This window comes from Mustela nigripes, chromosome 13, assembly GCF_022355385.1.
Source record: "Mustela nigripes isolate SB6536 chromosome 13, MUSNIG.SB6536, whole genome shotgun sequence".
Taxonomy (NCBI): domain Eukaryota; kingdom Metazoa; phylum Chordata; class Mammalia; order Carnivora; family Mustelidae; genus Mustela; species Mustela nigripes.
The window spans coordinates 38767212-38790532 of record NC_081569.1 but is presented as its reverse complement, the minus strand read 5'-3'; the positions used below and the strand labels follow the sequence as shown (position 1 = coordinate 38790532).

The 23321-nt window shown below is 35.5% G+C and overlaps 1 protein-coding gene across 1 annotated transcript in view; it reads left to right on the top strand.

Moving 5' to 3' along the window:
* ADAM10 (ADAM metallopeptidase domain 10) overlaps positions 1–23321 on the top strand; it is a 134437-nt gene that overhangs the window by 18579 nt on the left and 92537 nt on the right. Inside the window, exon 2 of the mRNA XM_059372014.1 lies at positions 17109–17259. Coding sequence (XP_059227997.1) covers positions 17109–17259 — 151 coding nt within the window. The remainder of the gene's footprint in view (positions 1–17108; positions 17260–23321) is intronic.

The following is a 23321-nucleotide window of genomic DNA, read 5'->3' as shown; positions in this document are numbered from 1 at the left end:
TATATTTTCTGGGTCTTTAAAAGGTATGTTCTTATTTGGTATTTTATTATACGATTTTCTGCATCTTAGAGGTAGATGTCAGTTTAGGTTTTGAAAGGTCCCTGCCATGTGCTGTATTTTGATATATTTTTTTTCTCTTCAGGTTTTTTTTTTTTTTTTTTTTTTTGTGGATGATTTTATTTCTAGGTAATCTGTGCACCCAGATGGGGCTCGAACCACAACTCTGAGATCAAGCAAGAGTTACATACTCTACAACTGAGCCAGCCAGGTGCACCTCTCTTTAGTTTTTTATAATTACATCAGAAATGTGAATGTGAATGATAGCTTTCCTTGTTTATGATGGGGGTAATAGAATTATTGCAGAAAATCATGAAGTAACTGATACCAGAGTTATCTTCCTGGCACTGCCTCCTATTTGCTAGGCAATAGGAAATAGCCCAGAGACACCTCTGGGCTTGTTACGTATTTTTCAAACCTCGATTTTTGTTAAAATGGGCTAATAGTTTTTAACTTTGTCTTTTGGGTGGGTTAAATGAAAAAAAAATGTAGAATATTAGAGAGCCTGGCAGATTGCAGGTGCTCAATGAATTTCACTTATTAGATCCAATTTTAAACATTATTTAATTAAATACTTAAAAATTATCTAATCAAGATTTTTTTGTACATAATGAGCTATCAGTATACACTTAAAATAATTAGAATACATTTTAAGAAATAAAATAGATCTACGTAGTTTTGGATTTTTAACTTCAATTTGAAGATATGACATGTGAAGTTTTTTTTTAATGTCTTTTAGCCAGATTTTCATGTGAATTCTATTTTATTTTTTTAATTTTTAATTTTTTATAAACATATAATATATTTTTATCCCTAGGGGTACAGGAAATTTTAAAATACTATATTTCTAAAATAGGAATGGGAAGAAATAACCTTAGCATTATATTATGTATATATTGTATGATAAAAACTAAAGATACGCTTGTAAAAATCAGCAGAGTAAAAATGCTCTACTGTTATTCAGCATGGTTTGTTAGTCCTGGTTAGTGTAGTAAGTTTTAAAAAAAGATAGAATTACAAATAGATGAATAAAAGATTTAAGTAAGAGAAGCAGAATCAATAAGATACCAGCTAAAAAGAGAGAAAGAAAATAATATTCTTAGAATTTTGCTTGCAAAATCAAGGAGCTCAAAAATCTCCTGCAGAAGCACATGGATCTCAAGTTAGAACCTGTGTTGTAAAGGAAAAAAAGATGGGTTTGTAACTAGTCAGTAAGTGCTAAAGTGACTTCCTACGGATTTGATGCCTGTTTTGTAATGTTCTGCCTGTTCAGCTGTGCTGTTGTAGTATGAAAGCAGTGACAGAAAATACATAAATGAACGAACATGTAATTGTGTTGCGAAAACAGGTGGCCTGCTGCATTTGACTTTTAGGTTGATTTGCTTCCTCTGTTTTATATTATTTGGGAACTTTTTCTGTGTAACAGGTGGGAACTTTTGGAAACTTTTTACCTGTGGTAACAGGTAAGGCGTTTCTTGCTTAAGTGGTAGCACGTGTGGTAACTGTTAATACACTATTAATGTGTAGATTGAAGCCAGATTTTGGAAAAAAAAATATAGCTGCTAGTAGAAGCCAGGGAATTTCTGTATACAGAAAAGTTGCAGAGCTTCTGAAAGTTGGATGTATATTACAGATCACTGGGAATCATGGTCTGGATAGAGCCTGAGTTGCTTGGGGGATTCCGAAGGGGAGCACAAGATTTTTCATTGCTAACAGTTCTCCAGAAGCTACCCATGCAGCCAGTTCCCAAAACACAATTTGAATAGCATGGTTCTGTGTGTTAAGACTGAAACATCCATAAGCACAGATTTCTGGTATCTGTGGTAATAGTTAATGAATGAACTCATTATTTGAACATGTGGTGAGTAGTAGGCTCCCAGATTTTCTTTTAGCTTTTTAGCTTAAATTTTGAGTTGGAACTTCAACTGCTAATTCTTGAAGATGGTGTAGTTTCTACTTTCTCAACTGATATTTTCCCTTGATGTTTGTTTTCCTCTGATGTTCTTTTGGTATCTGTGATCACTAGTTGTCATTTAATCTTTTTGTTTCTTCCATTTCTTACTACTTATGTCTTATTAACCAAAATTTAGTTATTTTTGAATAATGAATCATTATAGGTTGCTTAGTAGTTTCTTGGAATTGAGTAGAATGTTGATTTCATTAATTTTCCTTAAAGAGGGTAAATTGTAATATTTGAGTTATCTTTGTTTTAGATTCTGGACTTTTGTTTTTGAAAATTTTATAACTTAGGGAAAGGTAAAAGAAAGGCCAGATAGCCATATACCTACCAGTTTGAGTCAGGATTTTTTAAAATTTTGATTGGCTTTATTGAGGTATAATTTCTATACAGTAAACTTCAACAATTAATTTTGAGAAATATATATAGCCATATAACTACTATCACAATATAGAACATTTACATCAATCTATAAAGTTCTCATCTGCTCTTTGCTGTCAGTTGAAAATACTTTGTGATATCCCTTTTGATTTCTACTTTGACCTGTGGGCTGAATTGAATCGAAGTGTGTTAAGTTCCTAATATTTGGGGATTTTAACACATACCTGTTACTGATTTAATTGCGCTATGGTCTGAAAACATACTATATAATTTCAGCCTTTTTAAATTTATAGAAACATGCTTTATGGCCTAGAAATAAGTTCTGTCTTGGTGAATATTCCATATGTCCTTGAAAAGAATATTCTGTTGTTGGGTAGAATGTTTTGTGAATGTTAATTGCATCAAGTGGTTTGATAGTGTTCAAATTTTCTGTATTTTTATTTTTTGTCTCCTTGTTCAATGAGGACTGTTATGATTTTCAACTATAATTATAACTTCTTTAGTTCTGTCAACTTTTTCTTCATGTGCTTTGAAGCTCTGTTATGTGATACACATTTATGTCCTTTTGATAAATTGGGAAATGTCCTTCTTTACCCATAATTTTTTTGTTTTGAAGTTTACTTTGATAATACCTTAGCTACTCCAGCTTTCTTTGGATTGTTGGTATGGAATAACTTTTCCCATCCTTTTTACTTTAACTCATCTTTATTTTTGTGTTTTAAACATCTTTTGTATGGTCTGTATTTACCTGTTCCTTTTCTTAAAAAATGAAAAAATGACTCCCATTTGTTTATGTTTAGATCATTTACTTTTTAAAAATATTTTATTTATTTGAGAGAGAGGGAGTGAGTTAGAGAGAGAACATGAGCTCGGGGAGGAGCAGAGGAATAGGGAGAAGCATACTGTCTACTCAGCAGGGAGCCTGCTGTGGGCCTCTGTCCCAGGACTGTAGGCTCATGACCTGAGCCAAAGGCAGATACTTAATTGACTGAGCCATCCAGGGACCCTAGGTCATTTACTTTTAATATATTTATTGATATGGTTGAGCTTAAAACAACCATCATACTATTTGTTTTCTTTTATTCCCTTTTCCCCTTTTTCCTGCATTCTTTGGGATTAATTTATTTTAAAGAGATTCTGTTTATCTCTGCTCAATAGCTTATGTGTTATATTTGCTATATTTTTTAGAGGTGTTCCTAGGGTATATAATATATATATCAATAACTTATTGTGTACTTTCAAATAATACAGAATTCCATTTCTGTTCTCTACAGTGCTGTTGTCATATATTTTAATTTTGTATGTGTCATAAATGTGACAGTACATTGTGTTTTTTAAGACAGTCACTTAACTTTTGGAAGGATTAAAAAAAGTTCTTTTTTCTCATATATTCATTATTTCTGGCACTATTCTTTGTGTCAATACAGATTTCCATCTGGTAGCATTCCTTCTGCCTGAAAAGCTTCCTTTAACATTTCTTGTAATGCAGGTCTACTAGTGATGACTGTCGGTTTTGAAGTCTGAAAAAGGGATCATTTCACCTTTTTCCCCACTCACCTTCATTTGTGAAAGATACTTTCACTGGGTATAGAATCTTAGGTTGAACTTTTTTTTCTTAAAGTACTTTAAACATGTTGCTTCATTATCTTCTGACTTATGTACAATTATGCTGTCATTTATAACTTTGTTCACATGTATATAATGTGTCTTTTTCTCTAGTTCTTTGGTCTTTTTTTCTTTGCCCCTGTTTTTCAGCCATTAGCCTATGATTTGCCTCTGAGTGGTTTTCTTTTATATTTATTTCTTTTTAAAAAAATATTTTTATTTATTTATCTGACAGAGAGAGAGATCGCAGGTAGGCAGAGAGGCAGGCAGAGTGAGAGGGGGAGGAAGGCTCCTGCCTGAGCAGAGAGCCCAGATGTGGGGCTCAGTCCCAGGACCCTGAGATCACGATCTGAGCTGAAGGCAGAGGCTTAACCCACTGAGCCACCCAGGCATACCTATATTTAATTCTGATTAAAATTTGTTGAGTTTCTTGATTCTGTAGATTTATAGTTAAATCTTTTACTTCCCCCCTCCTTATGTTTGTTTTGTATGCTCCTTAACATATGGAATGTTATTTACAATAGCTGTTTTAACCTCTTTGTATGCTAATTCCATCATCTCTGCAGTTTCTCTTTCTAATGTATGATTTTTTCCCCCGTCATGCAGAAAAATAAATTTATATTTTCTGATTTTCTTCTTTACATGCGTGGTAATTTTTGATAGGATGTAGGTCATTCGATTATTATTTTTTGCATGTTTGATTTTTTTAAAGATTTTATTTATTTATTTGACAGACAGAGATCACAAGTAGGCAGAGAGGCAGGCAGAGAGAGACAGAGCAGGAAGCAGGCTCTCCGCTGAGCAGAGAGCCTAAAGTGGGGCTTGATCCCAGGACCCTGAGATAATGACCTATAGTTAACTACTATAGTTAAACTATAGTTAAACTTCCTATAGTTAAACTACTTGGAACCATGTTAACCCTTTGGAATATTGCCCTTATCTTTGGTAGCATAAGGTCCTCAACAGCTTTAGTGTTAGGCAAATTTTACCTCATGAATAAGGTATTATTTTTTTGAGTTCTGTACTCAGTGCTCCATATTTTACAGGTCTTTCTTCTCTAGTTGGTGGGAATATGAACACTTCTCAGTCCTTTATTGGCACTTATTTATTGATTTTTTAAATTAACATATAATGTATTATTTCAGGGGTGTAGGTGTGTGATTTGTAAGTCTTACACCACACACGGTGCTCATCACAACATATACCATCCCCAGTATCCATCACCTAGCCATCCCAGTTCCCCAACCCTCTCTCCTCCAGCAGCCCTCAGTTTGTTTCCTGAGATGAAGAGATTTATGATTTGTCTCCCTCCCTGGTTTGTCTTCTTTTGTTCCTTTCTTCCCATATGATCCTCTCTCTTGTTTCTTAAATTCCATGTATCAGTGAGAGTATGTGATAGTTGTTTTTCTCTGATTGACTTATTTTGCATAGCATAAACACTCTAGTTCCATCCATGTCATTGCAAATGGCAAGATCTCATTTTTGATGGCTGCATAATATTCCACTTTATGTATGTATGTATGTATGTATGTATGTATGTATGTATATATACCACATCTTCTTTATCCATTCTTCTGTCATTGGACATCTGGACTCTTTCCATAGTTTGGCTATTGTGGACATTGCTGCTATAAACATTGGGGTGCAGGTGCCCCTTTGGATCACTGCATTTGTATCTTTGGGATAATACCTAGTAGTGCAATTGCTGGGTCATAGGATAGTTCTCTTTTCAATTTTTTGAGGAACCTCCATAGTGTTTTCCAGAGTGGTTGCACCAACTTGCATTCCCACCAACAATGTAGGAAGGTTCCCTGTTCTCATCCTCATCAACATCTGCTGTTTGCCGACTTGTTAATTTTAGCCATTCTGACTGGTGTGAGGTGGTATCTCATATGATTTTGATTTGTATTTCCCTCATACTGAGTGATGTTGAGCACTTTTTCATGTGTCTTTTGGCCATTTGAATGTCTTCTTTGCAGAAATCTCTGTTCATGTCTTCTGTCCATTTCTTGATTGGATTATTTGTTCCTTGGGTGTTGAGTTTGATAAGTTCTTTATAGATTTTGGATGCTAGCCTTTATCTGATACGACATTTGCAAATACCTTGACCCATTCTGCCAGTTGTCTTTTGGTTTTGTTGACTATTTCCTTTGCTGTGCAGAAGCTTTTTATCTTGATGAAGTCCAAATAGTTCATTTTTGCCTTTGTTTCCTTTGCCTTAGGAGAGGTGTCTAGCAAGAAGTTGCTACAGCTGAAGTCAAAGAGGTTGCTGCCTGTGTTCTCCTCAAGGATTTTGGTGGACTCCTGTCACGCATTTAGGTCTTTCATCCATTTCATCCATCCAACCAGCCATTTCACTCCATCCATTTCATCCATTCACCCATTTTCATCCATCTTTCATCCATCCATTCCATCCATTTCATCTGTTTTTGTGTATGGTGTAAGGAAAAGATTTAGTTTCATTCTTCTGCATGTGTCTGCCCAATTTTCCCCACACCGTTTGTTGAAGAGACTGTCTTTTTTCTATTGGATATTCTTTCTTGCTTTGTCAAAGATTAGTTGAAGATAGAGTTGAAGGTCCATTTCTGAGTTCTGTCTTCTGTTCCATTGATCAGTGTGTCTGTTTTTGTACCAGCACCGTATTACCTTAATGATTACAGCTTTGTAATAGATCCTAAAGTCCAGGATTGTGATGCCACCCACTTTGGTTTTCTTTCTTAACATTCCTTTTGAGTTTTCAGGATCCTTTCTGGTTCCATACAAATTTTGGGATTATTTGTTTTAGTTTTGTGAAAAAAGTCAGTGGCATTTTGAAAGGGATTGCACTGAATGTATAGATTACCCTAGGTAGCATAGACTTTTTTTTTTTAAAGATTTTATTTATTTATTTATTTGACAGAGAGAAATCACAAGTAGATGGAGAGGAAGGCAGAGAGAGAGAGAGAGAGAGAGAGAGAGAGAGAGAGAAGCAGGCTCCCTGCCGAGCAGAGAGCCCGACGCGGGACTCCATCCTAGGACCCTGAGATCATGACCTGAGCTGAAGGCAGTGGCCTAACCCACTGAGCCACCCAGGCGCCCCGGTAGCATAGACATTTTAACAGTATTTGTTCTTCCAGTCCATGAACATGGAATGTTTTTCCCTTTTTAAATTTTTTTTTTTTGGGTCTTCCTCAGTTTCTTTCATGGGTGTTCTATAGTTTTCTGAGTACAGATCCTTTGACTTTGCCTCTTTGATTAGATTTATTTCTAGGTATCTTATGGTTTAGGTGCAATTGTAAATGGGATCAACTCCTTAATTTCGCTTTTCATCTGTCTTGTTGGTGTATAGAAGTGCAACTGATTTCTGTGCATTGATTTTTATATCCTGCCACGTCACTGAAATCCTGTTTGAGTTCTAGCAGTTTTGGAATGCAGTCTTGTGGTTTTTCCACATAAAGTAGTCTATCATCTGCTAAGAGAGTTTGACTTCTTTGCCAGTTCGAATGCCTTTTATTTTTTTGTGTTGTCTCATTGCTGAGGATAGGACTTCTACTACTATGTTGGACAGTAGTGGTAATAGTGGACATTCCTGCTGTGTTCCTGACCTTAGGCGAAAAGCTCTCAGTTTTTCCCCATTGAGAATGATATTCACTCTGGGTTTTTCATAGATATCTTTTATGATATTGAGGTATGTACTTTGTACCCCTACACTGTGAAGAGTTTTAATCAAGAAAGGATGCTATACTTTGTCAAATGGTTTTTTTTCATCTTTTGAAAGGATCATATGATTCTTCTCTGGTCATTTATTAATGTGTATCACATTGATTCATTTGTGGATTTTGAACCATCCTTGCAGCCCAGGAGTAAATCCCACTTGGTTGTGGTGAATAATCCTTTTAATGTACTGTTGGATCCTATTGGCTAGTATCTTAGAGTTTTTGCATCCATGTTCATCAGGGATATTGTTCAGTAATTCTCCTTTTTGGTGGGGTCTTTGTCTTGTTTTGGGATCAAGGTACTGCTGGACTTTTTTAAAAAGAGTTTGGGAGTTTTTCTTCCATTTCTATTTTTTGGAACAGTTTCAGAACAATAGGTATTAATTCTTTAAATGTTTGTTAGGGTTCTCCTGGGAAGCCATCTGGCCCTGGACTCTTGTTTTTTGGGAGATTTTTGATTACTGCTTCAATTTCCTTGCTGGTTATGGGTCTCTTCAGGTTTTCTAGTTCTTCCTGGTTCACTTTTGGTAGTTCATGTGTCTCTAGGAATGCATCCATTTCTTCCAGATTGTCCAATTTGTTGGCATATAGTTGCTCATAATGTGTTCTTAAAATTGTTTGTATTTCTTCAGTGTTGGTTGTGATTGCTCCTCTTTCATTCTTGATTTTATTTATTTGGGTCCTTTCTCTTTTTGATAAGTCTGGCTGGGGGTTTATTAATCTTATTAATTTTTTCAGAGACCCAGCTCCTAGTTAACCTTCGTGATAGGTTCCACTGTTCTTTGGGTTCCTATTTCATTGATTTCTGTCTGAGCTAATCTTTATTAATTCTTTTCTCCTGCTGGGTTTAGGCTTTATTTGCTGTTCTTTTTCCAGCTCCTTTAGATACTGGGTCACATTGTGTTTTTGAGACCTTTCTTGTTTCTTGAGAAATGCTTGTGGTGCTGTATACTTCACTGTTAGAGCTGCCTGTGCTGTATCCCACTGATTTTGAACAATTGTGTTTTCATTCTTGTTTGTTTCCACGAATTTTAAAAATTCTTCTTTAATTTCCTGGTTGACCCATTTATTCTTTAGTAGGGTACTCTTTAGCCTCCATATATATTTGATTTCTTTCCAACTTTCCTATTGTGATTGAGTTTCAGTTTCAAAGCATTGTGGTCCAGAAATAAGCAGGGAATGATCCCAATCCTTTTTTTATTAGTTGAGACTTGATTTGTGATGCAGCATGTGATCCTTTCTGGAGAAGGTTCCATGTGCACTAGAGAAGAATGTATATTCTTTTGCTTTAGGATGGAATGTTCTGAATATATCTGTGAAGTCCATCTGGTCCACTGTGTCATTCAAAGCCCTTATTTCCTTGTTGATCTTTTGCTTGGATGATCTGTCGATTGCCCAGAGGGGGGTGTTACAATCCCCTCCTGTTGTATTATTGTTAATTTAATTTTAATTTTTCAGTGTTCCAAGATTCGTTGATTATGTACCACACCCAGTGTACACGCCCTCCTTAATTCCCACCACCAGGCTCACTCATCCCCTATTGTATTATTGTTGATGTGTTTCTTTAATTTTGTTATTAATTGGCTTGTATAATTGGCTGCTCCCATGTTAGGGGCATAAATATTTACAATGTTATCTTCTTGTTGGATATTGCTTTTAATTATAGTGTCCTTCCTCATCACTTATTATAGTCTTTAGCTTAAAATCTAATTTGTCTGATATAAGGATTGCCACCCCATCTTTCTTTTGATGTCCATTAGCATGATAAATGGTTTTCCACCCCCCATTTTCAATCTGGAGGTTTTTTTGGGTCTAAAATGAGTCTCTTGCAGACAACATATTCATGAGTCTTACTTTTTTATCCAGTCTGATATCCTGTGACTTTTAATTGGGACATTTAGCCCATTTACATTCAGGGTAACTATTGAAAGATAGGAATTTAGTGCCATTGTATTGTCTAAAAGGTGATTGTTACTGTATATTGACTCTTGTGTTATTTTTGGGCTCTCTCTTTGCTTAGAGGACCCCTTTCAATATTTCTTGTAGGGCTGTTCTGGTGATCACCTTTATTGGCCTTTGAAGATTGTTCTGTTGACTTTTTTGGTGTTTGGTTAATTTTTCTGGCCTGTGATAGTTTATTCTCTCACATGTTCAGATTAGTACTCAGCCAAACATTTAAGGGGACTCCTTTTTAGGTCTTATAGCTCCTCTCTGTTTAGCTTTTCCTGGCACTTGACCCACAAGTTCTGAATTCCATGATCTCTATGAATGCAGGTATCTGGCTCCTCCATTCATTGAGACCCTCAGACTGCTTGAGTTCTTCCACCCTGCACATTGGCCTGGAAACAGCTTGTAGTTAGTGAGTTGAGCCAGTTGTAAATCTCACCTCATTTGGTTTTCTTCTTATGTTCAGTTTTCTAATTGTTTATGGTGGTGGTAGGTTAAATTCAGTTCCTTTTCTCCATTAAAGCCAGAAGTGGAAACTTATTTAACATTTTGTGTCCTTTCTCTTTTTCTCCTACTTGGAATTACTTCAATGAAAATTATGCATTTACCCCTATATTCGTTAAAATGTATCTTCAAAAATTCGGAGTATTCTTGTGTATACCTACAGTGCTCATGAACTGAAGAATATATATATGTTTTTAAAGATTTTATTTGAGAGAAAGGAGACAGAAAGAGCATGAGAGGGGGAGGGTCAAAGGGAGAGAAGAAGACGCCCCACCAAACAGGAAGCCCAGTGCTGGACTGTATCCTGAGACTTCAGGATCATGACCTGAGCTGCAGGCAGTTGCCTAACCACCTGAGCCACCCAGGTGCCCCTGTCCTAAAGAATATTAACAAGATTTCCTTAATATTATCTAAGATTGATTCTACTTTGTCCAGGATTCTCTCCAGATATTTTTTGTTTCCTTCTTAATTGATTTCTTTTTGCCATGGATCCCCCTATGTCTTACTAAGTATTGGGGTATATAAATTAAAAATAGTTTCAATACATTATCTTAACTTCAGTGATTTTTTTTTTTAAATTACTGAGATCTTCTCATAAATACTGATATATAGGTATAGTTAACATAGAAACATAGGTTTTATGGACAAGAGGATAATGACATGGACTTGAAAACTGTTATGTTTCTGGGTAACATTTTTAACTTTACCAGTTAAAATCTGTGAATCATGTTTTATCTCAATTTTAAAGATTCAGAAAATCATTACTCAGATCCTTTATCAGTGAAAGTAAACATTATCTTCCCTTAGAAAATTTCTATGTGTGTGGGACAGAGAAAAGATGACTGATAACTCTCCCAGTAGTGTTCCATCCATGCAAATAATTGAGCTTTTATCACATGTCACCAGAACACCAGTAGTTAATTGTTTTAAGTTATTAAAAGTGGCAGAACACTTTATCTGAACTGTGACTTAAAAAGTTGACTTTTTTGGTGTTGAAAAAGGAGAGGAAGCAGTAACTTTGCAAAGCCAAGTGTGTGCTGTGGCTACTCAGTCCACTTAAATACAACTCAGTTATCCAATGGAAATCCCACATTGATTTTCAAAATGAAAGAAACTACCCAAAAGCTCTCATACTACCACTTCCTCATTCTTGATTTCTTCTTGATATTTTCTCTTGTGCGGGGTGTTTTTTACAACCCAAGTATAGAGTTAAAAATATTTCTAAAGAATATGGAAAATGCATAATATCTGATTCCATTATTTAGTCTTGATTTTTAAAAGTTTCATATTAGCAGGCTTTGTCATCTCTTATATCCTGGGTTCACTGTATTTTCTTTGTTAGTTGCAAAGATATTTTTGGATTCTAGTTTAGGACTCCATTCTTGTCATCTCTCTTGAGAGCAGTGCATTTAAGAGGACAGTGAAGTGACTCAATAATAGTTTACATTAAATGACCTTTTAATGCTAGCCTTTGTGCTAAGCAGGTTACATACATTTAAGGTAGTCTTTGTCTCTGTTTTACAGATAGGAACCCTGAGATTTTAAAAAAGTTAAATATTTACCCATGTCATCTAGTCATAGGTAGGAAGTATCAGAATGAAACCCAGTTCTGTGTTTATTCCTCAATTTATGGGCTCAGTTTGTGAATGTAGGTCTCAAAGGCAAGTGTGGGAAGAGGAAGTAGAGGAAGAGATGGAGGAGATGATGATGATGAATAATTTACTGAGGCTCTATGGTATTGTAGGCACTTTGCTAATTGCCACACATGGCTTAAATCATAATCCAAATAGCCTTAAGAGAGAGGTATTCTGCTTCTCTCCAATTTTAAGGATGGGGCACTGAAGGTGAGTGTTCCATTTGATGAGGGCAACAAGCTAATAAATGAAGGTAATGGTATTTAAACTAGATAATTTTTTTATTCTAGTAAAAAAAAATGCTTACCGTAACATTTTTTACCTTAACCATTTCTGAGTGTACAGCTCAGTAGTGTTACATATATTTACCTTGTGCACAGTCTTCAGAACTTAAACCCAGATGATTTGACGTAAGAGTTTGTGTCCTTAGCTGTATAATGACTACCCACTGACTTATATATGTATAGAAAATTTGGCGATGGACACTTAGGCTTTATGGAATACATTAGATAAACCATTATAGTTTTTTTTTTTTTTTAATTTTGGTGTTCTGTTTTATAAAAGAAGGCAGTTTTCTTTAGGAAGAAATTCTGATACCTTAAGGAATCACTCCTTTTGACTTCTGCTCATGGTGAAGATGGAGAAACCAGGAACAGATTTATCCCTCTGCCTGAAACAAACTAAGGAAACTCAGGGAAAAAACAAACAAAAACCAGAGAAACCACAGCTTTGAAAGACACTAGTCACCAGATGGTAAAGGATGATGATCCCTGAGAGACGGGAAACGAATGAGCCAAGACCTATGATTGCTTCAGCTTTCTATCTTCAGAAAATTTCCATCTGCAGTGATATGGGAGGGAACCTAGATGGAGGCCAATTAATTCTGAGTTAAGAAGATGAAACTGAGGGTTGGGTGAGAGGGTGACCAAAGCAACTAGAGTTCACAGAACATCAGAGTGAAAAGCACTGCATAGAGAGAGAATTCCTGAGATCTGCAAAGGGTTCCCCTAGTGTTTGGCAGAGTATTGATCAATGATGCATACATATGAAGAAACTACCTGAGGCCAGGGAAAGAAAGAGTGCCCTGTGTTCACATAGAGCAGGAAATGTGCCTCTTCTCACTGGCTAGACTGAAAAAAACTCAGAATTTGTGGAGCAATGGGGTAGACCACTCAAATAGGTCTTGCTTCAATAGTGGGGAATGGGGCGCCTGGGGACTCAGTCATTAAGCATCTGCCTTCAGCTCAGGTTTTGGTCCTGGTCTACTGGGATCAAGCCCTGCATCAGGCCATCAGGCTCTCTGCTCTGCAGGAAGTCTGCTTCTCCCTCTCTCACTCCCCCTGCTTGTATTCCCTCTCTCCCAGTCTCTCTCTGTCAAATAAATAAATGAAATCTTAAAATAAAAATAGTGGGGGAATAATTAATCCTACACTGAACACTGTTCCTGACCCCCCTAACAAATCATAAATGCAAGACCCAAAAGGCTTGAACTATTTCCATGTAACTATACTTTCTCTTGTAACAAAGCTTGAGAATGTTTATGAAAATACAAAAAAAGCTTAGAACAGTGAAATTTGCAATGTCTGACATCTATTTGATGAAAGATGATAAGGCGTGCACTGAAGCAAGAGAACAGCAGTCTCTAATGAGAGGAATAAACAATTAATTGGAGTCAACCTGGAAGTGACACAGATATTAGAATTAACAGACAAGAACATTAGAAGAGTATTATAGCTTTATTTCATGTATTTAAAAAGTTAAGTATAAACATAGAAAATAGAAAACAAATTTTAACTTCTAGAGATGAAAATTATACTGTTTTCAGTGGAAAATGCAGTGGATGGCATTAACAACAGATTAGATATTGCAGATTATTAGTGAACTAGAAGATATAGCGGTAGAAACAATTCAAAATGAAGAGAAGAAAGAATTTTTAATGAATGAGGAAAGCCACCAGTTGACTGTGGGAAAAGTTTAAGCGACCTGATACACTTGTAATTTGAGTCCTTCTGGGGAAGGGTGGAAAGAGTTAAAAAAAAAAAATTGAAGAAGTAAGTTTGAAAAACTGTCTACCCGTAGATCCAAGAATTTCACTGAAATAAAGCTCAAGAAATATGAAGAAACACATCGTAATCAAATTGCTCAGAGCCAGTGATAAGGAAGAAAATCTTAAAAGCAAACTAGGGAGGAAAAGATACATTATATTCAGAGGAGGAAAGATAAGGATGACAGATTTCTTCTCAGAAGGAATACAAGTGAAAAGATGGTAGAACAGCATTTTTAAAGTATTTAAAGAAAAAATACAAACCTGACAGCCTGGAATGCCCAGTGAAAATATCTTTCAAAAATGAAGACAAAATAAAGACTTTCAGACATATAAAAACTGGAAGAGTTTTTTTACCAGCAGAAGAAGTGTTAGAGGAAATCAGAAGGAAAATGATACCAGATGGAAATATAGATTCACGTAAAGAAATAAAGAACCCTGGAACTGTTAGAGATTTTTTCTTTGTTATTTAATCTAATTAAAAGATAATTGTCTGTTTCAACCAAAACAATAACAGTATATTGTGAGATTTATAAAAAGTAAAATATACAATGGCAATAACCTCTAAAGGCCAGCAGGAGGAAAGTGGAAGTATAGTAATGTCAGGTTCTTGTACCTGAACTGTTAATGGTAGACTGGGATAAGTTAATGATATATACCAAAAGCCTTAAAGCAACTACTGAAATAACCACCCAGGATTTTGCTGATAATCCAATGAAGAGTTAGTAATGGAATCATAAAAATAATTAGCCCAGGGGCGCCTGGGTGGCTCAGTTGGTAAAGCAGCTGCCTTTGGCTTAGGTCCTAATCCTAGGTTCCTGGAATCAAGTCCCACATCAGGTTCCCTGCTCCATGCTGGACTCCCCACTTAGTGTTGGGCTCTCCACTCAGTGAGGAGTCTGCTTCTCCCTCTGCCTCTCCCCTCATGCTCATGCTCTCTTTCTCTCTTAAATAAATAATAAAATAAAAATCTAAAAACAAAACAAAACAAAACAAAAACCCAAAACAAATGGGTTAAAAGTAAAAGGATGGGAAAAGATACACTATGCTAGTCCCCCAAAAAGAGGGTAATGGCCATATTAATACCAAAGTAGATTTTAGGATGTAGAATATTAAAAGAATAAAGATCATCTGATAATGATAAAGGATGAATTAATCTGAAAGGCATGATAATCATTAACATCTATGCATATAATAACAGCTTCAAACATCAATGAAGCAAAGAACTACAAGGAGAAATAGAAAAAAAAATCAATCATAAACAAATTTCAATACCCCTTTCTTGATAATAGAAGAGGTAGATCGAAATCATTAAGGATATAGAAGACTTGAATAACCTCAGCAATCAACTTGACCTGGTTGACATTTATAGAATACTCTGACTCAATAAGAACAGAGATTGACATTTTTGGAGCACTTACTGTTAACAGCAGAATACACATTATTTTCAAGTGCTCATGAAATATTTGCAAAGATAGATCATATTCTGGATTATAAAATAAGTGTCTGATTTTAAAAGGATTGATATATACCACAAAGCAAGTTTTCTGGCTATAGTGGGATTAAATTAGAAGTCAGTAACAGAAAGGTATTTGAAAAATATTCAGTATTTGGAAAGTAAATAACAGACTTCTAAAAGGACATGCAAGGGTCAAAAAGGAAATTCGAAAGTATGTTGAATAGAAGGAAAGTGGTAACAACAAAATCTATGGGATGCTGCTAATGCTGTATAATGGGGACATTTATAGCAGTAAACATCTGAATTAGAGAAGAAGTTAAGTTTTTTTTTTTTTTTTTTGAGAAGATAAGTCTTAAATCAGTGATACTACCTTTGGAAACAAACAAGAAAGAGCAGTTAGACTCAAAGTAAGCAGAAAAAAATGAAGAACAAAGTGAAAACCAACACATAGATAACAAAAATAATGAGGGAAAATCAAAGGAAAAGTTTTTTTTTTTTAAATTTTTTAGAAGATCAGTAAAAATCAATCTCTAGCCATCCTAATCAGGAACGAAAAAGAAAAGATATAGATTACCAGTATCAGGAATGAGAGAGGTAACATCACCCCAGATTCAAAAGATATGAAAAGCATAATAAGGGCATATTATGAACAGATTTATTTCTGTAACTTTTAACAATTTAGGAAAAATGGACAAATTCTTACTGCTCACTTTAGATAACCTAGGGGTGCCTGGGTGGCTCAGTGGTTTAAGCCTCTGCCTTTGGCTCAGGTCATGATCCCAGGGTCCTGGGATCAAGCCCCACATCAGGCTCTTTGCTCAGCTGGTAGCCTCCTTCCCCCCTCTCTCTGCCTGCCTCTCAGCCTACTTGTGATCTCTGTCTGTCAAATAAATAAATAAATAAATCTTTTTAAAAAAAACGGTAGTAGATAACCTGAATAGCTCTTTATCTATATATGAAATTGAAATTGTAGTTAATTAATTTTTCACAAAGAGAACTTTAGGGCAAGATAGATTTGCTGGTGAACTCTATGAAACATTTAAGGAGGAACTAATACCAATTCTATATAAAAGTGTACAGAAAATTGAAAAAGAGGAATACTTTTCCATCTCCTCTTTTACTCTAATATCAAACCTTGGCAAAGATAGTGCAGAAAAAGAAAGCTATAGACCAGTGTGTCTCGTGACTGTAAAAGATAATACACCATGACCAAATAGGGTTTATTTCAGTAATGTGGAGTTGGTTTAATATTAGAAAGTCAGTCAATTTAATTCACTATAATTAATAAACTAAAAAGAAAAAAATCCATATAATCAACTTACTAGGTGCAGAAAAACCAGGTGACACAAGTCAATATCTGTTCCTGATAGTTTTTATCAACGAAGTATTAATAGAAAACATAACCTGATAAAAGACATCAAAGACAAACCTATGGCTAATATTCACACTTTTGTGTGTGGTTGAAATTCCTATTACAATAAGTTTTTTTTTTTCTAAGATTTTATTTATTTATTTGACAGAGATCACAAGTAGGCAGAGAGGCAGGCAGAGAGAGGAAGGGAAGCAGGTTCCCTGCTGAGCAGAAAGCCTAATGGGGGGCTTGTTCCCAGGACACTGGGATCATGACCTGAGCCAAAGGCAGCGGCTTAACCCACTGAGCCACCCAGGCGCCAATAAGTTTTTTAAAAAAATGTATGTGAAAATACTAACATTAGTGAGACCGTGTTTCATACGTATTAGTAGATATTTGAATAATTGTGGAATCATATTAGAACTAGAATGGATCATCAGAATGATACTAATTTGAACTGTTTATTTTTTATAGGTCAGTATGGAAATCCTTTAAATAAATACATTAGACATTATGAAGGATTATCATATGATGTGGATTCACTACACCAAAAACACCAGCGTGCCAAAAGAGCAGTTTCACACGAGGACCAGTTTTTACGTCTAAATTTCCATGCCCATGGAAGGTGAGTAAATTTATTGCTGTGTCTGAAGTTTTCCTATATTTAACTTAAAAGAAGAAATTTTGTACCATAAATTTTCCTTCTTTAATGGAAAGGTCCATATTTGGAAATTCAGCCTATACTAGAATTTGGCAATATGCAAATAATAAGATTTCTATAAAAATGGATTATCCTTTTTATATTAAGGAAATAGTCAAACTTAAAATGTTTTTAAATTTATAAATCCAGTCTTATATTATTGGAGGATTTTTAAAAAAAGATTTATTTATTTTAGAGAGAGAGAGATTGAGAGAACACAGGCAGGAGGAACAGAGGGAGAGGGAGTTAGAATCTTAAGCAGACTCTGTGCTGAGGACAGGGTGGGGCAAAGCGCTTAATGTCATGACTCTGAGATTATGACCTGAGCTGGATGCTCAACTGATGGCACCACCTAGGTGTTGCTAAAGAAGATTCTTTTTCATAATTTCCAACTACTTTTTATATGTCTTATGGGTTGATATATCTGCCTTAGGGGGCCAACAGTGAAGGTAGCTGGTTTTATGTCATTTAGTCATTTAATTTCTCAACTCAGTTTTTAAAAAAAATTATTTATTTTATTTATTTATTTTGAGAGAGCGAGAGTGAGCACAGGAGTGGGGTGGGGCAGAGGGAGAGAGAGAGACTGAATCCTACCAGGCTCCATGCCCAGTGTGGAGCCCAACATGGGGCTTGATTTTAGGACCCTGAAGTCATGACCTGATCCAAAATCAAGAGTCAGATGCTTAAGTGACTGAGCCACCCAGGCACCCATAACTCCATTTTATCATTTCTAAAATGAGTTTGTAAACAGATTACCTATGTTAAGGGATTTTCAGATTTGTTAAGGGATAAAGAACAGGGAGCCAAGGGAGAATGGTAAAAATCACATTTAGTGCCTGGAGTGTCCCAGGTGCATAGATGCTTTATGTGCGTTTTCTTATGTAACTTCTCAAAACCCAATCAAGGTAAATATCTTTTTATATCTGAGAAAACTAAGGCTCGGAGAAGTTTAATGATTTCTTTAGAGTTACACAGCATAGATTTGAGCCAGATCTAGCTCACTTAAACCCCATATTTTTTTTCTTTCTGTGTGTTAGGGGTACTCAGATACAAAATCTTGGAGTACTCTTTGTTAGACTCTCTCTCTTGCTTGCTGTAATAAGTAAATCTATTCCTTTTGTGTTTTTCCTACTGGTGTAACCCTGATTTATTGTTTAGCTCCTAATAGGTTTCCCAGCTTCCACTCCATTTATCATTAAAGCTATTCTGTGGACTTCTACAAGATGACTCTTCCTTAAATGCTTCCTTTTCCATGTCAGCTTATTGCTCTAAAGTCTTCAATTAATGATTGTAAGCCAGATTTCTTAACTTGGCTTTCAAGATTCTCTCTAAATTAGTTGTAGTCCATTTTTCTAAACTTTATTCTGTTTCCCAACATTAACTGTCTTTTTCACCTAGAGTGATCTACTTGCTGAGTATACCATGAATGGTTTGTTTTCTGTGTCATTTATCTTAAATCTTGATCATTTTTTAATGTACAGTTCAAGTTCTGCTTCTTTAAAGGTTTACTTATGCCTTCCTTGGAACCTTTAAATAGGTGAAATGTACCATTGGCAATTTGATTCATTCTATCTACCTTTTCATGTATTTCATATTTATTTTTCTATATCTGTGTTTTTGTTCCTCACAGGAAGACATCTTGGCTACTATTTAGTAGTGTTTATTATTTGTACTTATGCTTAAGTATACAGATGTACAGATGCTTAAGAAATATATTAGTGGGGTGCCTGGGTGGCTCTGTGATTTAAAGCCTCTGCCTTCAGCTCGGGTCATGATCCCAGGGTCCTGGGATCCAACCCTGCATCGGCAGGCTCTCTGCTTGGCAGGGAGCTTCCTCCTCTCTCTCTCCTCTCTGCCTGATTCTCTGCCTACTTGTGATCTCTGTCTGTGAAATAAATAAATAAAATCTTAAAAAAAAAAGACATTTAATGGATGAAAAATCAGATAATAAATGCTATGAAACAAAGTATTTCCTTTCATGAAAAAGGAAGCATTTAAGGAAGAGTCATCTTGTAGAAGTCCATAGAAGAGCTTTGATGATAAATGGAGTGAAAGCTGGGAAATAAATGTGTTACTTAGATTAATTTATTTTCCATATTAAAAAAATGATCATTGTGGAAAAAAGCACTTTTAAGTTATAAAATCTCTTACTTTGATTCAAAGAAGGTAAAAAGTTTCATTTTAAGGTCTGTTTTTCCAGATAAAAATTTTAGTGGTAATAATTCATGTAAGTTTTTATGACCCTTACCTTCAGATATTTTTAAATTATCCATTCTTTATTAGTGCCATGAAATAATAAGCAATCATTAAGCCTTCATAAGTTTTTAGTGACCACCTCAAAATAAATTTAATACTATATTCCAAATACAGTGTAACTACTAAAAGGAAAAGTTTAGATTCTGGCTGCCTTTGGTTTGTATACCACATTTCTATTATATCATTAGATTTTTGTGTTTTTATCTTTCACATAATTCATATTGAGCTTGTGGCAAAACTAAATTCCCAGACTCCCCCGCCCCTTTCCTTTGTGTGTTTATGTGTGTGAGTGGGTGTGAGCATGTGAGTGCATGCTGTTGTTTATTAATCCAAAAACTTATTTATTGACTGCTAGTTAAAGGTTACCTAGTTTAGGCTGTGGGTAGTAGAAACATAAATCAAACATAGACCTAATAGGGGCAGCAAGATATGGGTTAGCTGTTTTATAAGAGGAAAATGTGATGTGGTGCTTTATAGGTAAAAAGACTATAGATATTCAGATGAGGGAGAACTTACTTCTTACTTCTCTCAACAAAGGACCTGGAGCCAGGAGATCTCATGCTGCTTCAGGGGGAGTCTGCTTCTCCCTCTCTCTCTGCCTGCCTTTCCCTCTGCTTGTGTTCTCTCTCTCTCTTTCAAATAAATAAATAAAATCTTAAAAACAAAACAACAACAATGAAAAAACAACCTTGTGCCGTAGAATGTGGTCATTGTAATTATGTCGTAACCAAAATGTGGTCATTGTAATTATGTTGTAACATATGTTAGTTAAAAATGTGATGATGAGGGGCGCCTGGGTGGCTCAGTGGGTTAAGCCCCTGCCTTCGGCTCGGGTCATGATCTCAGGGTCCTGGGATCGAGTCCCGCATCGGGCTCTCTGCTCAGCGGAGAGCCTGCTTCCCTCTCTCTCTCTCTCTGCCTGCCTCTCCATCTACTTGTGATTTCTCTCTGTCAAATAAATAAATAAAATCTTTAAAAAAAAAAAATGTGATGATGATCTGATAGTTTTATTTTTGTTTCCTTGCAAAGGTCTACAGAATGACCTGGTTGGTGTAGTTACAGATTTCCTGCTAAGTCTCTCCTACTCCACCATATACAAAATGTTAGTTTTGGTACTCTACAATCCCTCATAAATAGGATTTGTATTGGTACACAAATTATGGGTTATTCATTTAGTAACAATTTGTAATACAAATGAGAAGAGAAGTGACTATGGTAAAACAGCAGCAGTGTGTCCATTGGAAGACCAAGCTTTATTGTGTATATAGTTTTGGAATGACTTTGGGCAATAGTAAGCTCTAAAATGTGGGCTGTCCTTGTGCATTGTGACTAGACTTGTTATCTGTTTTTCATCCTTTTTTCCCCCAAATATTTTCTTTCTTTATTTATTTGACAGGCAGAGATCACAAGTAGGCAGAGAGGCAGGCAGAGAGAGAGGAGGAAGCAGGCTCCCTGCCAAGCAGAGAGCCGGATGCAGGACTCGATCCCAGGATCCTGAGATCATGACCTGAGCCGAAGGCAGAGGCTTAACCCACTGAGCCACCCAGGCGCCCCTGTTTTTCATCTTTTAAAAAATAGTCAAGTAGAGTTTATGTTTCCTGATTATATAGTAAGGCTTAATCCCCTAAAATCTGATCACTATATTTTAATAAATTACAGAACACAATAAATACTGATAGTTTTATTTACTATATGAGAAAAGAGGAAAAAACTTGAAAAGGGTTCTGCTTAGACATTTATGACTTGGATTTCTCATTACTAGCACAGTGTCTCTCTCTGTGTGTGTGTGTGTATTAAAGTCATTCTTTGCGCTCTTTGTTTTATGCTTAAGTATATGAGCAAATTTCCTTCCACCTGGCTTCCAAGTGTCCTAAATAAGAAAGGGTATATCACATTTCAGGTTTACAGATATTAATGTTAAATGCAGAAATGTTAAGATTCTTTAAGCCCTAAGTCCATTCTTAAGAATTCCATGAAAAGCCACTTCTCTTGAAATAAAGTTTAAAGTTGTTTAGGGGCACCTGGGTGGCTCAGTCGTTAAATGTCTGTCTTTGGCTCCTGTCATGATCCCAGGGTCCTGGGATGGAGCCCTGGATCAGTCTCCCTGCTTGCTGGGAAGCCTGCTTCTCCCTCTCTTACTCCCCCTGCTTATATTCCCCTTCTTGCTATCTCTCTGTCAAATAAATAAAATCTTTAAAAAAAAAAAAAGCTAAGTTTAGAACTGATGATTGCTCTGAGTTTTACTTCTTCAATAGGATTTCAATCTGAAACACCGTTTTTATTTTACATGTTTTTAAGCACTAAACTAGGCTTTATGTGGAAGAGATGGAATGAGTGTAAACAAAAACAAAAAACAAAAAAAACAAAAAAAACCCTAAAAAGCTGAGCTTCCTTCTGCCCATTTTGAAAAAAGAATGGAAGTAAGAGTATAAAAGTACTTTTCTGGCATGCCAGGTGGCTGTTAATCTCAGGGTTGTAAGTTCAAGCTCCAAGTTGGGCATGCAGCCTACTTAAAATAAAATAAAATAAAATAAAATAAAATTTAAAAATGCCAAAAACGTGTTCATAAAAAACAGGCTTTTGATGTCAGAGTTTCTAGAGTTGATGATTTAGACAATTAGTGTCAGAAATTGCATATATTTTAGTAGTAGAAAAACCCATCAATCACTTTCCTCAATTGTAAATTATATTTCATACTAAAATATTGCACGTGCAGCTGGGTCTTTTATGAGGTAAGTTCTCCAGCTTAGATTTGATTTACTTTGGGTTCATAGCCATCCTTGTTTTTTTTTTTCTATTCTTTAATTGATTAAGCCCCACGTAAGTTGTGCTGTTTCTTAAAAGTGAAGCAAGGATTTTCTATAATTAAAAGTTATTTAAATGTTTATTCTATTTTGTTATACTTGAAAATCCTTTATATAACTATTGCATGGATATGTTAAGTTTCTTAGTTTTATACTTGTTAGGTTGTTTTATTAAGCATTAGTGAAGTCTCATATAGTTGTATGCTACTTTAAAACTGGTAACTGTTCAAAAATTTTTTGGTAATGACATATATGGTTTCTTTTTGAAAAGCATCTGAATACTGAGATTCCTCAGTTGGTTGTATCATAACCTCTTTTCTAACTTCTTAGAAGTCTTTGGTTCTTTGGGTTAACAATTTTTTGAGGGGAGGATTGACAAATATTTAAAAAGATTATTTATTTATTTATTTATTTGACAGAGATCACAAGTAGGTAGAGAGGCAGGCAGATAGAGAAGAGGAAGCAGACTCCCTGCTGAGCAGAGAGTGAGAGCCCCATACGGGGCTCGATCCCAGGACTCTGGGATCATGACCTTAGCTGAAGGCAGAGGCTTTAACCCACTGAGCCACCCAGGCGCCTCTTTTTAATACTTGTACATAGGGATAAAATCAAACTGTTCATTTGTGTATGAGTCTCTGAAATATTTTAACCACTTTGAACTAGTTCTAAAACAGTCTGTGCAGGGAGAATAAGGCTGAATCAAATCAAATGTAAACCAAAAGTATAACATCTAGATAGAGTCTTATGTTGGTATGGGACATATAGTTGTGTAATATAGCAGTATTTTTTTTTTTTAAACCGCAAACCATGGATTGATTTGAATGGAATTTTGATCTCTGGATTGAACAAATGCATTGTGCATTTCTTTCTTTCTTTTTTTTTTTTTTTTTAAGATTTTATTTATTTATTAGAGAGACAGAGATCACA